General features: G+C 45.1%; 1 protein-coding gene across 2 annotated transcripts in view; it reads left to right on the forward strand.

Moving 5' to 3' along the window:
* The first annotated feature begins 1335 nt into the window (after positions 1-1335).
* Positions 1336-23016, forward strand: part of LOC308392369 (guanine nucleotide-binding protein G(o) subunit alpha) — a 112723-nt gene continuing 91042 nt past the window's right edge. Inside the window, exons 1-2 of one of the 2 annotated variants that reach the window (XM_080875360.1) lie at positions 1336-2034; positions 2810-2852. In XM_080875360.1, the coding sequence (XP_080731486.1) occupies positions 1917-2034; positions 2810-2852 (161 nt within the window). In that variant the 5' untranslated portion in view covers positions 1336-1916. The remainder of the gene's footprint in view (positions 2035-2809; positions 2853-23016) is intronic. The other variant, XM_080875359.1, reaches the window with a different exon arrangement.

Below are 23016 nucleotides of genomic sequence, written 5' to 3' on the forward strand. Positions count from 1 at the left end.
TGTACCCTTTAGGATTTTGTGTAATTCTTGGGGGGTGAATGTAACAGAGTCATAAATAACATTGTTATAATTACACAAAATGTGTTCTAAACCCCCAAACTTCTCCTTTTATACCTGACTTTTAGGACCTCCAAGCCTGTAGTTGTGTTCATTATCAGTTAGAGCCCCTCCTCATTCTTTTCTTCTTCTTTGGTGCAATACTATAAATACAGTGTACCCCTTTTGCCTCTCCCCTTTTTCTACAATTCCCCTGTGGGAGAGGTGGGTGTCATTTCTTTCCAGCACCTTAAAGCACACATAATTCATATTTAACCACCCTGATGTTTATGATTGCGATTTTAATTCAGTTATTGTCATTATTGAGCCTGTTTTTGTAAGATGTTATAAGTGTGTAGTATGTGTGTGTCATAAATGTGTTTTAGGCGCCATAAATGATAGCATGAATATGTATTCCTTGCTAGCTTGGGAGCTGTGGTGGGTTGAGCTAATCCTCTTCCCCACTGTCTGTATTTGGTGTAGGAGCTGGAGTGGGCAAATTATTTACTTGGAGGTCTTTCTTTCTTTTACCTTTTTTATCAGGTATGTCAGATTTCATGTTGTTTTTGTTTTATCTTATGTCAAATATGTTACGTGTAAATGCATATTTTATGTTTAATGTAAAAATAAATGCCGCCCCTTTTTCTACAATTCCCCTGTGGGAGAGGAGCTGGAGTGGGCAAATTATTTACTTGGAGGTCTTTCTTTCTTTTACCTTTTTTATCAGACACAACGCAGAATCACACCGGTTACATATGCTAATTCATAACGAAGAAAGCTTTGTAATGAAGACTGTCATTTCCAAAATACTGCCCGCCCCCACCCCGCGGTCCGCAGCGCTGTTGAAAAGGCTGTGGAAGTCCCTGTATTAAACACGTAGACCTGTGACACAAAAATCACCAAACTCGGACGACCACAGACTGTTTTCCTTCGTGGTGATGAAGGAAAACGCTGGGTTGGCATGTAAAAGGGCATTTATTCCCTTCAAGGACCTGCAGTTCAAAAAAAGCGCCCCTCGACAGCCAAACCCATCTGTTCTCTGATTGGATTGTTACATTTGTGATTGACATGACATTGACCAATCAGATGAAGGGAAGAAAAATAGGGTCAAAAATCCATACTTGTAACTTGCAGGGTTTTTTTCTAAGTCCACACACAAATCTTTTTTACACATACAAATCTTTTTTACAAGTACAAAATATTTATGACCACATTTTGAGCCCATAGAAGCCCATGATGGTACTATATACCAGTGCGCCACAAGGCCGCGCCACTGGGAGCGTGGATGTGCTCTCCCACATTTGTTTTCACTGCTCTGACGTCAGAAACCTGCAACTGAACGAATGAACTAACGGAGCACTGAGCCCCTACCGGAGCTACCGGGAGGCAGTAGTGTTACAGAGCGAGTCCCCGCCGCCGCCCGCCCCGGAGGAGCCAAACGGAAGAACCGAGCAATGCGCACCGCCGCCCAGTAACGCAGAATAGACGAGTGGAGAAGAAGAAGAAGAAGAAGGGAACCGTTATCGTGATTTACTAACGGAGGAAAAAAGAGAAAAGAAAGACACGGATAAAGGACGGACCAGCTCCGAGACCACGCGTGAGAAGCGACCAGCTGCGGAGGCTATATCGTCTCGGTGTTGCGCTGTGGATCAAACCGAGCGGATCCCTGATTTCAATGCTTTAACGGTGCTTCTACCCGGCTGCCCAGAAAGAAACAGGGATCGTAGAGGGATCGAAGCCTGAGCAGAGAAAAGGGGGGCAATAAACCAGCGAAGGAAAGAAAAAGGATTTGCAATTGAAGTTTCATTCATTCGTCTAATTATTGCGCTTTCTTCCGTGGATCCCGGTACCGATACTCTATCAAGCTGTGTTCTCTGACCATGGGATGTACTCTGAGCGCAGAGGAGAGGGCGGCTCTGGATCGGAGCAAAGCCATCGAGAAAAACCTGAAGGAGGACGGCCTCACCGCGGCCAAAGATGTTAAACTGCTGCTGCTCGGTAAGAGACTTGGCTTTAATGCCCTTCTCTTCGGCTGGTAGCGCCAGGGCTGAGAAATGAGACCCTGGGGCCGTGGGAAGGTGTGGTGTGTGTGCGTGTGCGCGCGCGTGTGGGTGGGTGTGGGTTGGTGTTGGAAATAAAGAAAGAAAAGACAGAAACTGTCGACGTCTGTCACAAACTATATTCAACAACAAGAACAAAGATGCGTTGTGATTTTTTTATTGTGCATTTGAAGGAACCCTTCCTTCCTATTGCGTCGTTTTGAAGCCACCTGCTTGAATAACGGCAGATGGTCCAAATGTTTTAACGCGCAATCAGTCGGTGGGTCGGTAAAAGATGACATCTACACCAGAGATGTTAGCTGCAGATGGAAGCCAAGGCGAAAAAATGGCAGCATGCAGCAGTGGAGGGCCCCGCACAGGCAGCACTGCTTCATTGGTTTGGGATTGATTCATTGATACTTTGCGCGAAATTAACCTCGAGTGTTTAATCTGTTTGACTCTGTTGCAAGATGGAGGATGGAAGAGGCTGAGGAAGAAAGGCTTCAGCCACTTTGTCCATCTCTTTCATCTCCACCCGCTGCTGCTGTGCTGTGCACATACCTCCCTGCCTCTCTCTCTCTTCCCTACCTACCCCTCCTCTCTGACACTCTATCTCCATCTTTCTGTCAAACACACACACACACACACATACACACACACACACACACACACACACACACACACACACACACACACACCCTGTTTATATTGTCTTCTTGTCTCTTATCCCTCAGGGGCCGGAGAGTCAGGGAAAAGCACCATCGTCAAACAGATGAAGTAAGTCTTTCATAACCACGGTCTAATAAACCTATAGTGTGCATGTGTGTCCTTTTTCTTATGCCCCACACACACACACACACACCACACTCACACACACTCACACACACTCACACACACACACACACACACACACACTCACACACACACTCACACACACACACACACACACACACACTCACACACACACTCACACACACTCACACACACACACACACTCACACACACTCACACACACACACACTCACACACACACTCACACACACACACACACACACACACACACACTCACACACACACTCACACACACTCACACACACACACACTCACACACACACTCACACACACACACACACACACACACACTCACACACACACTCACACACACTCACACACACACACACACTCACACACACTCACACACACACACACTCACACACACACACACACACACACACACTCACACACACACTCACACACACTCACACACACACACACTCACACACACACTCACACACACACACACACACACACACACTCACACACACACACACTCACACACACACTCACACACACACACACACACACACACACTCACACACACACTCACACACACTCACACACACACACACTCACACACACACTCACACACACACACACACACACACACACTCACACACACACTCACACACACTCACACACACACACACACTCACACACACTCACACACACACACACACACACACACTCACACACACACTCACACACACACACACACACACACACACTCACACACACACTCACACACACTCACACACACACACACACTCACACACACTCACACACACACACACTCACACACACACTCACACACACACACACACACACACACACACACACACACACTCACACACACACTCACACACACTCACACACACACACACTCACACACACACTCACACACACACACACACACACACACACACACTCACACACACACTCACACACACTCACACACACACACACACACACACTCACACACACACTCACACACACTCACACACACACACACTCACACACACACTCACACACACACACACACACACACACACACACTCACACACACTCACACACACACACACACACACTCACACACACACTCACACACACACACACTCACACACACTCACACACACACACACACACACACACACACACACACACACACACACACACACACACAGGTGCTGCACTGTTGACAGCCTAGTGTAACATTTTTATCTGATGCAAAAATGGATCCAGATTTAATGTTTGGGTTTTCTCACCCACTGCAGTGACTGGGTAAGTTATGCATTCGATTTCCATTTTAAAAGCACTGAACTGTTGTTTTGTTTTTTTACTGTTAAATCCTGTAATAATACATTGTAGGAGGATTAGTTGCTACCTGTTACCCTGGTTGAATGATAATGTTCCCACACAAATGACTACCATCATTATATAATCGTGATATTTTATTGAGCTTAAACACTTTATCCATTAGCGATGGGGCTGACTGACTCTAAAGAACTATTCTCATTTTATTCTGTATTGTTTTTTTTTTCAGGCTCTCAAATTATTTACTTGTTGATTTTTTTCCTGGTGGGAGTGGTTGGGATGAGGCTTATAGGCCATCATGGACCAGTAGCCGAAAACTGAAACGAGAAACTGAGTGCGACAATCTTTGACCCGAAATGTGACGTAGCCGTTTTATTTCTGTAATATTTTTACTGAAACGTTGTTTTACCCTGTTGGATGTGCTTTAGCCTGTGAAGGCTTACACAGTTACCAGATGTGAGTCCAGTGTAGCTGTGGCACATCTGGATTTCTTCTGTTGAGATTTAGGGCTGAGTTCAGGGGCTTAAATTAAAGATTTCTTTCTCCTGTGGACTCACAACGATGTGCGTAATGATCCTTCTATCAGGACTTATCTGTGGCAACCTTATCATACTCCTAATGCTGTTTTTGTGTTTGCAGCGTAGCCGATAATAGGCTTGCTTTGGTTGTGCATGCATGGCGACGCATCACATGACGGACACGAGTGGATCCAGATGAGCCTGTTGCTCAGCTGTTAATGGTCCTTCCAGCAATGGACCAGTCCTCCCAGTGGGTTCACTGGAGTCGTTGTATGCATTGGACTGATGTAGTTCGTGCACTTATAAAACCTGGCGTTAATCCATTTAGGTCTGAGTCTGTTGGTTTAATAGATTTATGTAGACGGTGCCGACAAGGTTGTTACTTTATATCCTTTATTACATAAGACAGCGTGGATGTTTTTGACTTCTGCTCATCAATCGACACGATTTCCTGACAAAAAGGAGCCAGTTATTGTTCTTCACATCAGTCCTGCCACCTCCATGTGTCTGCTGTCTGGCTACAGTCTGCAAGAATGGATGTCATGTTAAAACTATTCTTGGTTTTATCCACTACGCTCTATACTCTTATCAGGGTTCGTTCTGTTTGCGGGTATCGAGCAGCGTGATGCAGCGGGACCACATCAGAGGCATTTTCAAAGTGCCAGTAATGGACTACTGTATAAATTGTAAAATTAGAGCATTTGTGTTTCTTTATAAACAATCGAAAACTTTTTTTTCCAAAGTGGCGGTCAGCGCCCTGTGAGGGAAGCCTTTTAGATGCTCTGGAAACTCCTCGCTGCATTTTCTTTCACAGTGTGCTTTCAACATCGGGGCGTGTCCGAGTGACCTGCTGCTGTTAGTGGACTGCTTTCTTCGCACAGGGAGGACGAGTGGATTAGATTAAGGTTTAGATTTAACGGCGTGTCCACTGAGCTGCGGCGTATCCGTGTGGCAGCTGCGTGTGTGTGATCTCAATGATTGGAAGTAGGGAGTCTATTATAGCAGCGCTTTGTATAATACAGCATAGACACAATAGTGTGCACTGTGCACGGGTGAAGTCGTTTAGGTCTGTGCCCGTTCTCCTTTAGAATGCAGATTATTGCTTTCCGATGTGATGCAATCACTGAATGACAGCAGCTCATGACAAAGCAGCGATAACGTCTCTGAGGGGAACGCAGGTGCTCGTCGTTGGTGCGTGTTAGCGATAGTGGATTAAGTACAGCAGTGTGTGGATGACTAAGCTCTGATGGTGTGAAGCTACAGCATGGTCCACTGTAGACTGCACTTCTGAGACAGTAAAGAGGAAGCAGGATGACGAACTGAGGAAGAACATGTTTGACTGTGCAGAGATGGGGAACTGGTTTCAGAATCATGTGAATGACTGGATTGTGTGCGTTTTTGCATAAGTACGTACACGATGTTATCTCGTGTGTAATGTTTGGGCCGCAAACTCGAGGGACCTGGTCATGTGTTAACAGCATATCACTGTGTGTGTGTGTGCGTGCACGAGGAGACACCATCTGTTTATGGGGCCTGTGTGTGTTTAGACGTGTGCAAATGTTCTCTCGCTGCCCAGCTGGCAAACTGACCTCTCCAGCAGCGTTCACTGTGAGCATGTGAGAAAACTAATTTAATGTCGGATATTTTCATATCATCAAACAGGAGCGAGGAAGAAGCCGCCGTCAGGCAAAGTGAGGAAGATATTAGAGGTTGTTCCCAGCAATGTGACTAAGTACAGCCCTCTGTCCTGTCAGAGTGGCTGTGAGTAGGCTGCACTCTGCCCTGAAAGGCTTTGCTTTGGGGGCTGCTCCTGGAAGGGCAAACTCCAGAGATGGGTGTAAGCGTACCAGGAAATGGATTAATTATTTCTGGAGATGTAAGATTTATATTTTATAGGTTTGCCTAATGACCTAGCAGCAGTTAAAGGATAAAATAGCAAAATCGTTGCTGAAACAAGTGGAATTTCCAGCTTCCAGTTTCAAATCATAGCGTTCAAGATCCAAACACTGCTGTTTTATAGCTGACACGCTGCGCTCGTGGACATTTTACAATGCTACCATAGCCTTTATTTATTTTTGTAAACCATGTTTTTGGCCCTCAGGTACGCAGATGTTTGAAATGACTCAAAGGGTGAGGTGTTACCAGCATGCTTGTATTTTGGTCCTTGCGTAGTCGTAAAGCCTCAGTTTAGCTGAGCTGTCATGCTTATCACACATTCTAATCACACATTGGTCTGTAAAAAGAAAAGTCATAAAGGAGGCATTCATGACATCTTTTGACACGTTATTAAATGTCTGTGTAATTTCTCTTTCAATAACTGACAGAATACAACACATGCAAGCCAAGACTGTTAAACACATCATGAGTTCAATGCACTTCATAGTCACAGAGTAACAGAGGAGGCCTGCATTGCTCACTTAATAAAGATGTCGTTGAGTAACTGACTTTTACCCAAACAGGGCAGTGACGCTCGTTTCATCATCCCTGCTTAGGAACGTTTAAAGCGGTGGGAATGTTAAGCTCGGGATCGCGACGTGCTCAAACAAACCAACATCAGTGATTATTGGTTTTTGGTCTTTTTCTGTGGAGATTTATGCAGTAAAATGGTTATTCTGAAGTAGTTCATTCAACATGAAATATCAGCTTTCAATTTTGTATTGATTTAAACTGACGTGAAGAAAATTGTGAACCAAACTTATATGAATTCATAAATCTTTATCCAGTTATTTTGATTAGAGTGTGTTTTAGCATCAAAGCAATTCAGTCAGTTATTCTCTTTGTGTGTGTGTGTGTGTTCCTGTCTAGCTATCTTTGTGAGGACCAACAGTCACTTGTGAGGACACACTCACAAGTTTGAAGGCCTTTTTGAGGCTCAAAATGTGGTTTTAGTGTCAGGGTTACAGTTAGGTTTAGGGTCAGGCATTCATTTGTAATGGTTAGGGGCTGGGGAAACCATTATGTCAATAAAGGTCTTCACTAAGATAGCTAAACAGGCTTGTGTGTGTGACATACAATGCCTCCTTTTCTGTATTTCCCTCTCGTCTTTATCTCTGGCTTTCTCAGTCTGTGTATATGTGCGCTTGTGTCTTGCTGACACGATCGGAGGCGACCGGCCGAAGGGAGAACAAACGGCGTCCGTCCCTCGCGGCTGCGCTGCTTCCCACAGGCTGTTCCCACCGTGTGTGTGTGGTTTCTCTCTCTAGAACACAAGATAATTGGGTTTAAGCCTCAGAAGAGGAGAATAGAAGGGGGGAAGGGAAGCAAAACTGAGGGAAAAAGGTGGTGGTGTTTTGCTCAGAGAGGCAAAGGAGCATTATAGATGGAAGGAGGCAGAATTTAATGAAGGCAAAAAATACCCAGCGCATAGAAACGGGGCAAAGAATTGCAGTCTGCAAACAGGGGATAGAAAAGACTGAAATTACAGGAGAAAATAGAAAGTGTGACAGTGATGGAAACAAGGATGAAGTAGGAGAACAAAAAAGGAAAGAGGGAAGAACACAAAGAGCAAGGAGGAGAGTCCCAGGGACAACACGCTGAAGCAGTGAGGCACGAGAATTCAATTTCTTCTTTCTCAAAGGACAGAAAAGTGTTGTGGGAGTGTGAAAGGAAACAGGATAGGAGAGAAGAGGGTGCAGCGATATACGAGGAGGGAGGATGAGTGTGAATCAGACTGGGAAGGTAAGAGGAGGAAGATGAAGACATTTTGAGCTACAGAGGAGAGATCGGCAAGTGAAACAACATGTTATAACTTATTCAGCAAGCTAGAAGAAGTGACAAAGAGAGTCAAGGACAAAGAGCAAAGAGCACTTCTCTCCTGGACTCTGCTCTCCTTGATAATTATTAGCTGCCTTTTTCTGAGACGCTCAGACTCCAGCAGAGGAACTGGGCTGCAGAGAGCAGGGGCAGCTCGTGCTGACACCAACTCCAGTGTGGCACGGAGAGGCCGTCTACAACTGGTCGTCCAAAACGGTCCGTCAGCTAGATAGTCATCCTTCATTGGCCAAATGTAGCCATGGGCGTGCTCTATACTGGAATGATTTGATTGGTCGCTTCAGTGAGCCATGAACTAACAGCAGGGGTCATCATAGCTGTGCGTGCGTGTGTGATGCCCTTTTTGTTTAGTGTCTCAATCAGATCTGCATGTTGTAAATAATCAAATTTGAACTCGGCTATCAGAACCTTATCGGGACCACCGAGACTCGTACTTCTTATCCCAGGGGAAGAAACTTCGGCACTTCCCTTTTTCGTCTCCTCCCTTGAACTCACCTCGTTCACAGTAATCTTCAGTTGTTCTTGTTTCCACGCTGTAAGTCAGTCTTTACAAACTGATACTTAAATATCAGACCTTTAAAATTGATCAGTTCCACTTGGAAATCACAAGTACAACACTTACATTATGGAAATATCAAAGGCAAACCTCCCAGAAAGGCCGTGTGAAATTTCCAGGAAATTGTTGGAAGAAGAAGTCTCTTTGTGACTGTTGAAGGCCTTTGAAAAAAATCTCTTTCCTGCAGGAATGATGACATCAAAGCTGATTTTGTACTTGATTTGTTATGTATCCTATTACCTGAATGACTGTTAACATCAATCAGCTAGCTTTTAATATTGATGGCCTTTACCATAGACTGCAGGTGAGGACAGCACACGAATCACTGATTTTAGTTCAATCAGACTAACGTCTTGTTTTGTCTGTTTGTGTTAGCAACATGTTTCTCTGATCCCTCGTGAAACCAAATCTACGCCACAAGAATCTTCCAAAATAAAATGAGTGAAAAAAGTGCCTTTTTCTGCTCGGTGTCTGCTGCGGGGTGTTTATGTGAGCATCCAATAGTTAATTGGTATAAAATCAACTGGTGACATTAAAAACTAGTGATCTTTATAAAAGAGCTCTTCATATAAAGTATCCATTATTATTATTATTATTATTATTATTATATAATCCCTCCTGTTGCCCCGTGCAGACAGAGATCTTGGTATAGTCACACGTTTTTTTCCCCTTTTGTTATTTGGTTGTTTTTATCTGCAGCTAATCGTGCAGCAGCTTCATTACTCGGGTAACACAACAGGCTCTTTGAATATGCTGCAAATCTTTCTGTGTTTATTGTCCTACCTGTCCTCCATTTCATTTTAATTATATTAAAGTCAATGCGCACACATAGAAAAATATTCCCCTCTAGTCCTTCTTCATCCTTCTTGTTCCTGGGACCTGCTGGAGCCACTCCCCCATCTTGGGAGTCACTGGGACCACTGTTTCCTTCACCCTCCACAACTTCTCCAGCTCTTCTCTGAGCCCTTGATATTTGTCCAGCTTCTGTGTTCCTTCTTCCTGATGTTGCTGTCATTCAGTATTACTACGTCCATCACTACGGCCGTCTTCCTCTGGTTGTCCACCACTACTTTGGTTAGCCACAGTCCGACAGGATCTTAGCTCGGTCATTCTCCACCACCCTAGGGGCGTCTCCCATTTTGACCTCGGGACTTCCAGGCCAGCCACTTGGTTATGGCGTTCCATGTATGCCCTGCCTGCTGGCATCTTGCACCCTGCTGTTATGTGCTGGATTGTCTCATCTTTACACAGCCTGCACCTGGGGTCTTGCCTGGTGTGATAGACCCCAGCCTCTATGCATCTTGTACTCAGAGCTTGTTCTTGTGCTGCCATGATTAGTGCCTCTGTGCTGTCTTTCAGTCCAGCTTTGTCCAGCCACTGGTAGGATTTCTGGATATCAGCCACCTCCTCTATCTGCCGGTGGTACATACATGCAGGGGCCTGTCCTTCCATGATGGTTCCTCCTCTCCCTCCTCTTCTCCAGATTTCTGCAGCCTGAGGTATTCACTTAGCACACGGTCAGTTGTGTCCATCTACCTGATGTACTCATGGATGTTTGTTGTCTAAACCTGGACAGTGGTTCCTGCATTCACCAGTCCCCGGCCTCCTTCCTTCCGCTTAGCGTACAGCCTCAGGGTGCTGGACTTGGGGTGAAACCCTCCATGCATGGTCAGGAGCTTCCTTGTCTTGTAGCTTCTATCTCGTCCTTTATGATCCCAGCAGGGTACCTGATCACAGGCAGGGCGTCAGTGTTCATTGCCCAGATCTGGTTCTTCCCATTCAGCTGACTCCTCAGGTCTTACTCTCTGCAGCTTTCCTAGCAGCCTCTTCGTGGTTCCCATTTGCCTGCGGGATCCCCAGGTACCTGTAGCTGTCCTCTATGTCTGCAATGTTGCCTTCTGGTAGTCCGATCCCCTCAGTTCTGACTACCTTCCCTCTCTTTCTTACCGTCCAACTACACTTCTCCAGTCCGAATGATATTCCAGTGACATTGGTGTAGATCCTTGTGATGTAAATGAGTGAATCGATGTCTCGTCGTTCACTCCTGGCATACAGCTTGATGTCATCCATATATACACATATGTATATATATGGATGACATATGTCATACATATGACATATGTCATACATATGTCATACCTATGTCATACATACGTGTATATATATATATATATATATATATATATATATATATATATATATATATATATATATATATATATATATATATATATATATATATATTAGGGGTGCAACGATACACAAAATTCACGGTTCGGTTCGGTTCGATACTTTGGTGTCACGGTTCGATATTTTTTCGATACAAAAAAATGTTCATGCCTTTTTAATTTGTCATTTATTAAAATTATAAATATATATTTTAACTCAAAAGTACAGTTTTTAAATTTAACCCTAACCCTTGTGCGTGTTTTTTATTTTGACAGCGAATGCGCACCTGCGGACCACTTATGTGCAGCCCTGGTTATTTAGCTCATCATATTGCAGCCACAGAAATTCTTTTGTCCATGAAACCATAAAGCTGCACTTTCTTTTTGCCTTATAGTCTGATTTGTCGTAACTTCTCCGTTTTGTGGTAAGCTTTTCTTTGGCTGTCACTTCTTCACCCTGACCTGTCTTATTTGGCTCAGCAGAACTAAAATATATATACTGCTGCTTTTACACACTCACTCACATAAGCTCAGCGATTCTCTGCGCGATCAACCTCTCACATGTTTAAGCTGCGGGAGATTTCACTTGTCATGTTTGCATAGTAAGCTAACGATTAATAAGACGATGTCAGAGGAATTGGTGCACAAATTATCATCACTCACAGATCAGTGCTGTCGCTCTCTATACACAGTTCGCATGATTGCAAAGTGAAAGCAAAAAAACAAGCGCAAATTCAAACGCGACTTCAATATGTCACATATTGACAGTGGCTCACCGATGCCAATGACATAATTACCCAGCTACATTTCTGAAAGAATGCAAAAGCATTGACATATATTTTTCCTACAATAGCCCGACGGGCAGGGCAGAGATAGATTTTGGTAGCCCGACTGAAAAAATCGCTAGCTCCGGGACGTCGGGCTAGCGATATTGCAAGCCCTGTATCTGATTGAGGAATCACTCATCTTTGGAAAAGAGAGTTTATTACAGAGAAATGGCTCTTTCCAAAGTAAAAGCTATACTATCCGCTTCTTCTGGGCTATATTCTCAGCAGCATAAGGAGAATCATGTGCTAACAGCTGTCTAAATGACTCGGCTAAAGTTAGTAGCATGCTTGTTGTTTTTGTCTTTGCACTAGGATGATGTCGGCGTAAATGTGCAGTCATATTCGTTGTGTTCCCACTAGTGCTTTCAGGTTAATCTCGTTGAAATGACCTTAACGCCACAACACGGCAAATCTCCGTTAACGAGCTACCGCCGATCGCCCCGTGCATGGGGCTAGACGGCCAACACGTTAACGAGCTAACTGCGCTAACACACTAGTTCCCACCCATGTAATCGAGCATTGCATGGCACATCCAACATACTGTTTTACTTTAGTCCATGACTCGCTTACCTTCAGGGTCATACGTCACATGAAAACCAAAATAATTCCAAACGCAGATCTGAATGAGGGTGGGAGAGGTCTATGTTACAAGGAGAGCTTAACTTCTGTCTCGCTAGCTTGCCCTGTGCTCTTCCTTCTGACTATGCTGTCTGTGTTGAGCACTCAGTGAATCTGCGTTCGACTACTCCGCCTAGGCTGCACTGTCGAGCCTAGGCGGAGTAGTCGAATGCAGATTCACTGAGTGCTCAACACAGACAGCATCGTCAGAAGGAAAATTGATAAAAGAAATTACAAATGTTGTATTGTTCGATACATATGCGTACCGAACCGAAAGCACTGTATCGAACGGTTCAATATCGATACGAATATCATTGCACCCCTAATAAATATAAATATATATATATGTATATATATATATGTATATGTATATATATATATATGTATATATATATCTATCTATATATATTTATATATATCTATTTATATATATCTATCTATATCTATCTATATATATATATATATATATATATATATATATATATATATATATATATATATATATATATATATATATATATAGCTGGAGAAATACCAAGGGCTCAGAGAAGAGCTCGAGAGGATGTGGAGGGTGAAGGTAACGGTGGTCCCCGTGGTAATCGGAGCACTAGGTGCGGTGACTCCCAAGCTAGGCGAGTGGCTCCAGCAGATCCCGGGAATAACATCGGAGATCTCTGTCCAGAAGAGCGCAGTCCTGGGAACAGCTAAGATACTGCGCAGGACCCTCAAGCTCCCAGGCCTCTGGTAGAGGACCCGAGCTTGAAGGATAAACCGCCCGCAGGGGCGTGCTGGGTGTTTGTTTTATATATATATATATATATATATATATATATATATATATATATATATATATATATATATATATATATATATATATCATCAGTTGTATAAAGCCAGGTCATTTGATCATTTGTATAAAGCCAGGTCATTATGACTGTGTGTGTGGTCTGTGCGCTAATCAGGGCTTCTTATAAGAAACAAAGGTCTTTTGTTATAGGGAATTGTGTTTGTGTGCAGTTACACACACTTGAAAGTTTCTTTTTCTTGGTGCTTTTGTTTGTGTGGCTTTGTGGTTGTGTGACTTTTTTTCCGTGTGTGTTAGAGCTATTTGGCAGATTTCCTGTCAGTTCAGTGCACTACGAGACAATGGAGTCTTGTTACAATGACCACACTCAGCTGATATAAAGTCAGCTGAGTGTGACTGTGGCTGTGTAGCTGAAAGAGTGTCTGGTTAAATGCATGTTTGTATTTTTGTATTTGTATCATAGCTAACTCAGAGCAGACATACGCAGCAATACAAAAAATTAAATTATTCCCACGGCACTGTAAACTGTAACATATATAAGGTTTATTTTTGATTCAGTTTAAGTATGTTGCAGTATGAAGTATGTTGCATTAAATTGTAAAACATTTTACTTTTTTCCTTTCATGTTTGCTTTACTAACAAAGTACAAAGTGATAAAGAAAAACTTGATAATGAGTATATAGCTGTGCATATATACGTACAACAGCAATCAGCTAATTAATTATCCAAAATATTCATCTGGTTAAAATAAGTGAAGCGTCACAGTTTTAGACTCCGTTTTCGCACAGACACCATCTCCAGGTTGAGTCCTGATGTTTGGATACGTATCATTAACGCGAACAATTTAAACTTCTGCTCCCACTGGAAGAACCAAAGTCACTTAAATCTCGCTTAGCATTGTGTTTATCTACTGAAATGATTGAAATAAAGAGACCTTTTTGAAATAAGAAGACAAACAGCAGCAGTATTTTGCTGTCTCTGTCAGGCCTGTCTGGGGTTCAGGTGTGCCTATTTTCTTTTCATTTGTTTCTACTGGATCAGCCTGTCGTTTGCTCCCTCAGTAAGTCATTAATATTGACACAGGAGAGGACAGGTAACCTGAATAATTACATTTTCATTTATGAAGAGGTGAGCTACTGTCACTGATGACACACTAATAGCAGTAGTGATACAGCATACTCAGAAGGGAGTTCTGTTCGACCAAAGTCCTCATCCAGACCAAAACCATACTGTCCCTGCTGCGAGAATAAGGAGCATTTCCTGAACGCTTGTATAGAGTTTAAGAAACTGACCACCGACCAGATGGTGAGGTGGTTAACTGATGAACAGCGGTGCTGGAAATGTGGAAGAACTCACCAGCCGGAGGTTTGCACCCTCAAACGACCTTGTAATACCTACAGAGAGCAACACCTGACTGTACTGCATGATGCGGTCCAGCAGATCCAGAAGAGTGTGCTCATGATGACTGCTCCGACTACAACAGTGTACTTGGATAGGCCAAACCGGTCTCCCAAGGTGATGCTGAAGGTTGTAAAGGTCTTTTTTTTTTTTTTTTTTTTTTTTTTTGCCTGTCCCGTTTGGCTCTTTTGCCATCAGAATTATTGTCTAAAGGCAAAGAAAGATGCCCAACGGATTTACTTTACCAAACTGACAATCCCAGCCTTGCCGTAATGGTCCATTTGATTCACCTTTTATTGTTTATTTTATTTTCACTTACTGAATACGGAACAGACTTGACTGGGGGAAAGAAGGGGAGAAAGAAAGAGGGAAAGAGAAACAGCTGAGAAGAGGGACGGGGGAGAAGGGCAAAAGACAAAAACCAACAGAACGGGCAGAAAAAAAAAAAGAAAAAAAAAATGCATATATCGATCACCTGGGTCACCTGCTGAGAAAGAAAAAAGAAAACAAGCAGAAGAGAACAAGAGTAATAGAATAAACAACATCACAATGATATATGGGAATATGACAGTAAATACTAAATATTAAACATTATTGTGCAGCACATAAGATCAACAGAACACAGTGTGCTTTGAGGTAGGAGCCAAAAAGGGTGTAGTTTGTGGGTGTGATCACCCGTGCGTACACCTGTGAGCATGGACGTGCTTGTTTTTTTTTTTTAAAAGGTTCCTTCATGTAATGATCTGCTAGAGGGTGTGGGGGGGCCACAGCCCCGTCCTCCAGGGCATGAAGCAGGTATGGAGGAGATCAAAACTCCAGACATCCAGAGGCCCCCAGAACACAAGAGACCAAGGAAGACCAACAGAGGGGCAGCCGCGCCACTGTCCCAGAAAGAGCTGAGGAGAGTCCCAGATGAGGGCTCACTCAGCAGCCGCGGAGCAGAAGCCAGGGGGAGTTGCAGTGACGCGCCCGTGAGCTCCGCCGGCAGCCAGCCGTGCCTGAGTGACCGAGCCCCAGGCCGAGAGGCCAAGGGCACCCCACCTCCGAAGTGGCCCGAGCGAGCCCCAGGCTCCAGGCCCCGATAAGCGGCCGCCAAGGAGTGAGCCGGTGTATAACTGGACGCCCACCCCCGGACACAAAGAACCACCAACGCACCGATGTCTGAGGGAGTCCGCCACTGGCAGGGAAAGTGGTGGTAGGGGGAGATAGGCCTCCAAACCTTGGAGGGCCTGAGATGTCCCCAGAGAGGTGGCGCCTGATACCCAACCTGACATATAGACACAGACATACAGGCACACACATATACAAACATCCATTCCCACCCTCATGCTCTCATATGCACTTACTCCACACTCAACCAACGTGGAGACAGACATAAAGAGACGCTGTACACACGATCACACTCCCCAAGCAGGTTGTAAAGGTCTTGCTGTACAACAGGGACCAAACATTGGAGACTCATGCAATACTCGATGATTGCTAAGAACGAAGCATCATTTTATCACAAGCTGTTCGACGTTTAAACCTCACCCCAGAGTCTGAGACACTTACCCTGCGGGGACACTTCCAAGTGTCCTCCCCCTAGAAACCTGGGGAGAAGTATCATATACAAAAGGCATTCACCGCCGATGCCCTTGGTCTCTCAGAACATTCCTATCCGGTGAGGATTCTCCAACGCCGCTATAAACACCTTCTTGACTTACCTCTGCCTTTGGTAGACCATGTTCAACCTCTGCTGCTTATCAGCTCTGACATGCCTCATCTCATGGCACCTACAGAACCAGTTCATCTGGGCCTGACAGGGGGACCGATCGCTGTCCATACCAAGCTTGGTTGGTCGCTCCAAGGTCCCATCAGTATCGACCAAACTCCTGCAACTGAGCAGCAGTGCCTGTTCACAGCAACAGTTGTGCCAACCAGTGAGCTTTTCAGGAATGTTGAGCGTCTCTGTCAGATTGATACACTGCCTTATGTGAGCGAGAAGCAGGTAACCCGATCGAAGCAAGATCAGCAAGCTCTAAACCTACTCCAGACATCCACCATCAGGGTCACTGTCGATGAGACAGAGAGGTATGCCACACCACTGCTTCGTCGCGCCAACTCCGCCACGATTCAAACTCCTATCAAAGCAGTCTTGCCAAGTCTGCGCAGTACAGAGAGGAGACTTGTCAAAGGCCCACAACGCGCCGAAGTATATTGTCAGGAGAGTCAGAAGCTAGAGAACATGGGCTATGTAGCCGTGGTGCCACATGAGATAGCTAGAACCACTGCAGAATCCTGGTTCATACCTCACCACATGGTGCGACACGGACAGGATCGTCTTTAACTGCTCTTTCCAGTACAAAGGGAAGTCCCTCAACTCTATTCTCCTCCCTGGACCTGCCCTAGGTCCATCTTTGCTAGGAGTTCTTCTTCGGTTTTGACAGTATCCAGTTGCTGTGATTGGCGACATCAAAGGTAGGTTCCACCAGGCACGCCTTTTGCCAGCAAACAAACCAGTGCTCCGCTTCCTCTGGCGGGACATGAAGAGGAATGAAGAGTCGAAGATCTATGAATGGCAAGTGCTACCATGCCTCCGCAGCACCCACTCCCAAGAGGAAGCTAAGGCCCTTGTCAACAGTCTGCGCCAGCTGCTCCACACCGGGGGCTTTGAGATACGTCAATGGGCCAGCAACATCCCTGCTGTCATTGAACATCTTCCATCCAATGTCAGATCTGAGAGTAGTGACCTATGGCTCTCTCAGTCTAGCACGGACCTTTGGGAGCCAACTCTGGGATTGACATGGGATTGCCTTCGTGACTCCTTTAAATACAGACATCGACTGGGGGAGAGAACTGAACCCACACTGAGGAACGTCTACAAAACACTTGCGTGACAGTACGATCCGCTAGGTTATATAGTACCGTTCACCACACAGGCCAAGACTCTGGTACAGGATCTTTGGAAGGAGCAGCTCGGCTGGGACGACCCGATCCAGCCACCTAGCCTTCGTGACAGATGGCTTGCCTGGGAAAGGGAGATTCCTGATCTTATCCAAATGGAAATCCCCAGATGTTATGCACCAGTGTCTGCTGATTCATCTGCTTCAAGTAGAGATCTTCACATCTTTTGCAACACTTCCAAGAGAGCATATGGGTCTGTCGCTTACCTGCAGAGAGATGGGAATACCCGGAGATATGTGGATAGCGTGAATAACCCTGCTGATGACATTACCAGGGGCAAGACCTTGAAGGAGCTGTCACGACCACACCGGTGGCACCAAGGCCCTGAGTTTTTACGTCAATCCGAGGAGCATTGGCAGACCAGCCCACCAGCATATCCAGAGCCAGAGGATGGTGAGCTGAAGAAATCATATTTCTGTGGACAGGTTAGGGTTAACTCCTGCCCTCAACTTCCTGAAATCAGCATGTTCTCCACCTGGAAGGATCTCATGAAGACAACAGCGCGGTCCCTACATGGGGCGGCTGACCCAAACTCAAGCTCGCCCAGTGAAGCAGACGATTACATCAAAGCTGAGAAACTCCTCCTGATGAAGGCCCAGTCAGAGTCATTCCCAGAGGAGGCCAAGGCACTCAGGTCTGGCAGACCATTGCTAACCAACAGCCGTTAGAACTCCTTATCAAATCAAATCACAAATCAAATCAAATCACTTTTTATTGTCACATCACATGTGCAGGTACATTGGTACAGCACATGCGAGTGAAATTCTTGTGTGCGAGCTTCACAAGCAACAGAGTTGTGCAAAATACAATAACATAAACAGGCAAAATATACGAATGGCTAAATCTGAAACTAATAAATATATGTACAATGTATAATAGTATATGCAAAAAAAAAAAAAAATTTCTGGATGTGTATACTAAATGTTTTTCTACGTGTGTGTGTATGTGTGTGTGTGTTTGTGTGTGTGTATACACATATTTTACAAATTAAATAGTCAATAAATAAAATGTATAAAAATATACATTATCACCTGAATATGATAAGGATACGGAACTGGTGGGATCATACTAGACCCAAAAAAAAATCCTCTGACTAAGCTCATCATCCAGGATTTTGATGAGACCCTCCTTCATCCTGGACCAGAGAGAGTGTTGGCTGAACTGCGTTGCCGGTTCTGGATCCACCGGGGGAGGGAAGCAGTCAGACGGTATCAGAGGGACTGCAGGCAGTGTCAGGCTTGGCGTGCCAATCCTTCCATCCCAAAGATGGCAGATCTACCACCAGCTCGTCTGCGTCTGTATAAACCATCCTTTTATTCAACTGGAGTCGATTGTTTTGGACCCTTTACTGTGAAAATTGGACATCGAACAGAGAAGCGTTGGGGCATAGTCTTCAAGTGCATGACGACCCGTTGTGTGCATCTAGACCTCCTCGAGAGCCTTGACACTCACTCCTTTCTGATGTCGTTAAGGCGCTTTATTGCCAGAAGAGGCAAACCTTTTAAGCTCCTGTGTGACAACGGGACAAATTTTGTCAGTGGAGCCCGAGAGCTACATGAGGCCTTTGAGACCATGGTGCCTCAGTTGAAGGAGCGTTTGGCAGAGTAGCAGATTGCTTTCCGTTTCAACACCCCCCAGTGCTCCTCACTTCGGTGGCACCTGGGAGAGAGAGGTCAGGTGCGTGAAAACTGCTCTTTAGGTCTCTTAAGGAGCAGACGGTCCCTGAAACTGTGCTTCGTACAGTCCTTGTGGAAGTGGAAGGTATCGTAAATGCTAAGCCTCTCGGCATCAGACATAGCAGATCCAGACCCCATCACACCTAACATCCTGCTGATGGGGACGCTATGATGCATCACTCCCTCAAGTGGTTTACGATCCCAGTAACCTTATCGGGAGTCGCAGATGGAGACATAGTCAAGTTCTTGTCAACCACTTCTGGTCCCGATTCATCCGTCACTACCTGCCTATCTTGCAAGAGAGACAGAAGTGGCAGAAGGATGCGGAGTACCTCAAACCGGACCAAGTGGTGCTCATAGTTGATCCTCAGCTCCCAAGAGCTTTATGAGTGGCCTTTCTACCTTGGATTCGATGGTCTGTGCAGACAGTCGGGGGCGGCTGTGTTAGAAAGCCCACTGTTTGCACGTTGTTTGCTTGGTTGAAGTGTTGTGGTTTGTTTATTGATAGTGTTTGCGCTGTGGAGATTGATATGTCCTACGTCATTGAACTCACCATATCATTGCTGACGCTCCTTGAATGCACCACTCTGTGCCATGTGCTGCTAGTCTGCCTTGTAGCTGCTGATAGCCAGCATTGTTCCTTGTGTCCTCTCATCAGCATCTCGTGGGTTTTGGTTTATTGCTGTGTGTGAATGCCAGAAGGTGGGTTCTGTTTACATGATGTTGTGTATGTCAGATGCTATTGTGTGTATTTGTTCCCTCGTGACTATGCTAATGTTATCCTATGCTAATACGCTAATATGCTATGTAAGCTACTAAGTTAGTTAATGCTAATTATTAATTCTTGTGTAATTGTTGAAGTTGTTATAGATGTGAGTGTTGAATACAGTTCCTTGTGCCATCTCTGTGCTAGAATTATGTCTGGGCATGTTGAATGTTTTATGTGTGCTGTACTGATAGTTGCTTTATGTATCGTTACTACAGACCACAGCTGAATAAATCTCCTAAACTTGGAAGCTGCCTCCGTGTTCTTTAACCGGAACACACCCACCATACCTTGCTGCTCTAAATCAGCTAAACTCCTGGAGACAACATTCTCTCCATTTTACAGCATGTGTCAGATGTAAGCATAAAAGTAGCCCAGGTTGTGTTTCCACTGAAAACTTTAGTTACATAACTGTGTATTTAACACTTTAACAAAAACTAAACTAACAGGAGCCAGCACAATGCGTAATACAACTGACATTTCTTCTACCTGAGCTGTGTCTTGGGTCGAGCTTTTAACCGGCTGTTTAAAGGCCTGCGTGTGGGTAAGGCTGCTTTAGCTGCCTGCTTTGAGCTGTCAGGCTAATACAGAGGCCCACACCTGATTCTGCCCCGAGGTCACTTCCTGTGCCTTGCCCCTGGTCTACTACTGTCCCATCAAAGAAAGGCTAAAAGCAGTGCAGTGGCAGAAGTAATATCCATTCACCGTTTGCTCTTCCTGTCATATATAGTGCAACTAACAAGTGCTCCAGCAATGCTCAGTTGAGTCATTTGTTTAGAATCAGAATCAGAAAGGGTTTTATTGCCAAATGTTGAGCAGGTTTACAACATTAGGAAATTGCTGCGGTGCTTCAGTGCAAACATACTGTCATATAACGCTTAAATAAACATAAAAATAAGAATTAAAGTGCTAAGTAGATAGATATATACTTTTTACTTTTGGGTTGCACATCACCAGCTGCTAGCATCTCCTCCTTCCTAGCCTGGTTGTACTCAATGGTGTATTTGTGCCTCGCATGATAAAACGAGTGTGTAGTTTAAACCTTCAGCAAGCAGGAACTATTTTCTTGCATATTTTCCAAAGGATCGTGCTTTGTTGGATGTAGCTCTCCTTCAGGTACTAAATCGTCATCGGAGGGTGACGCGTGGCTGTCACTGTCAGACAGCGTATACTGATACGATCAGGGACAATATGACACGACTAACCCAAACTGTCTCTCACAGAGCAGACACTACCTTAAAGTGCCTGCTTTGGTGTAATCAGCAGAGCTATTCTTTATAAATCACCTGACGCATGCGTAGGTTTTGGATCAGTGCTACACTCTGCCTTATTTACATACATCTACATCTTCTACCTAAAGCTTTCTGCCAGTCACAACGTTGCTGTAGCCAAGATTTTAGCAACGATGTGGCTGTGAGGAGTGGGTGAAATGAAGCTGGGGAAAAAGATCTGGATCAGATTGGAAATGGCAAAAAAAAAAAAAAAACCAGCTCACAGAAAACAGGTGAAGCTGTCCCAGGGTGGTGTCTCTGAGGGCCAGCATGTGTCTTTGACGTGGGCTGTGGAAGTGCTATGCACCTGAAATGTACACAGCTGACAGTTAAACCACAGCGGTGTCATTTGATAAGCTCGTGAGCTACTGTTACAAAATGGTCGAAACACTGGACTAGATATGACTGCAAGTGTCAGCAGCTGTATCACTGATTCATTCATCTTCTGAACCATTTTAGTGTTACGGCGATGGCCTGAAGCCTGTCCCAGCTGTCACTGGGCAAGAGGCAGAGTACACCATGACCGATTAGCATTTTAACACCGGGCTGACACAGAGGGAAAGAAAAGAAAAATCCACTCTTCTATTCACACCTCGTGCCAGTTTACCATCACCAGTTAGCCCAACAAGCTGTCTTTGGACAGTGGGAGGAGTCCCCCGAGAGAACCTGAGAGGCAAGCACAGGATTAACATGCAGACTGGTGCAGGGCTGCCAGCCAGCATGGAAGCTGTCGAGTGTATTTGCTGTTTGTGCTGATCGCTGGATCCTCAATGAGAGAATGACAGGTCGCACTGTTTGAAACTGAATTACAAGGTTTTAGTGCAACATGCTGGGTGTGACTCTGTGAAGCCGTCGGCAACTGTTAATTAGGCAACGGTTACGACACGGCACCACCGCAGTGGTTGCACTAAGTTCTGCAAAGACAGCGTCTGTGTGTGTGTGTGTGCGTCTGTGTGTGTGTGTGTGTGTGTGTGTGCGTGTGTGCGTCTGTGTGTGTGTGTGTGTGTGCGTCTGTGTGTGTGTGTGTGTGTGCGTGCGTCTGTGTGTGTGTGTGCGTGCGTCTGTGTGTGAGTGTGTGTGTGTGTGTGTGTGTGCGTCTGTGTGTGTGTGTGCGTCTGTGTGTGTGTGTGCGTGCGTCTGTGTGTGAGTGTGTGTGTGTGTGTGCGTGCGTCTGTGTGTGTGTGTGTGTGCGTGCGTCTGTGTGTGAGTGTGTGTGTGTGTGTGTGTGTGCGTCTGTGTGTGTGTGTGTGTGCGTGCGTCTGTGTGTGAGTGTGTGTGTGTGTGTGTGCGTGCGTCTGTGTGTGTGTGTGTGCGTGCGTCTGTGTGTGAGTGTGTGTGTGTGTGTGTGTGTGCGTCTGTGTGTGTGTGTGTGCGTCTGTGTGTGTGTGTGTGTGTGCGTCTGTGTGTGTGTGTGTGTGCGTCTGTGTGTGTGTGTGCGTCTGTGTGTGTGTGTGCGTGCGTCTGTGTGTGAGT

This window comes from Rhamphochromis sp. 'chilingali' (genome assembly GCF_963969265.1).
Source record: "Rhamphochromis sp. 'chilingali' genome assembly, chromosome: 2".
Lineage (NCBI taxonomy): Eukaryota > Metazoa > Chordata > Actinopteri > Cichliformes > Cichlidae > Rhamphochromis > Rhamphochromis sp. 'chilingali'.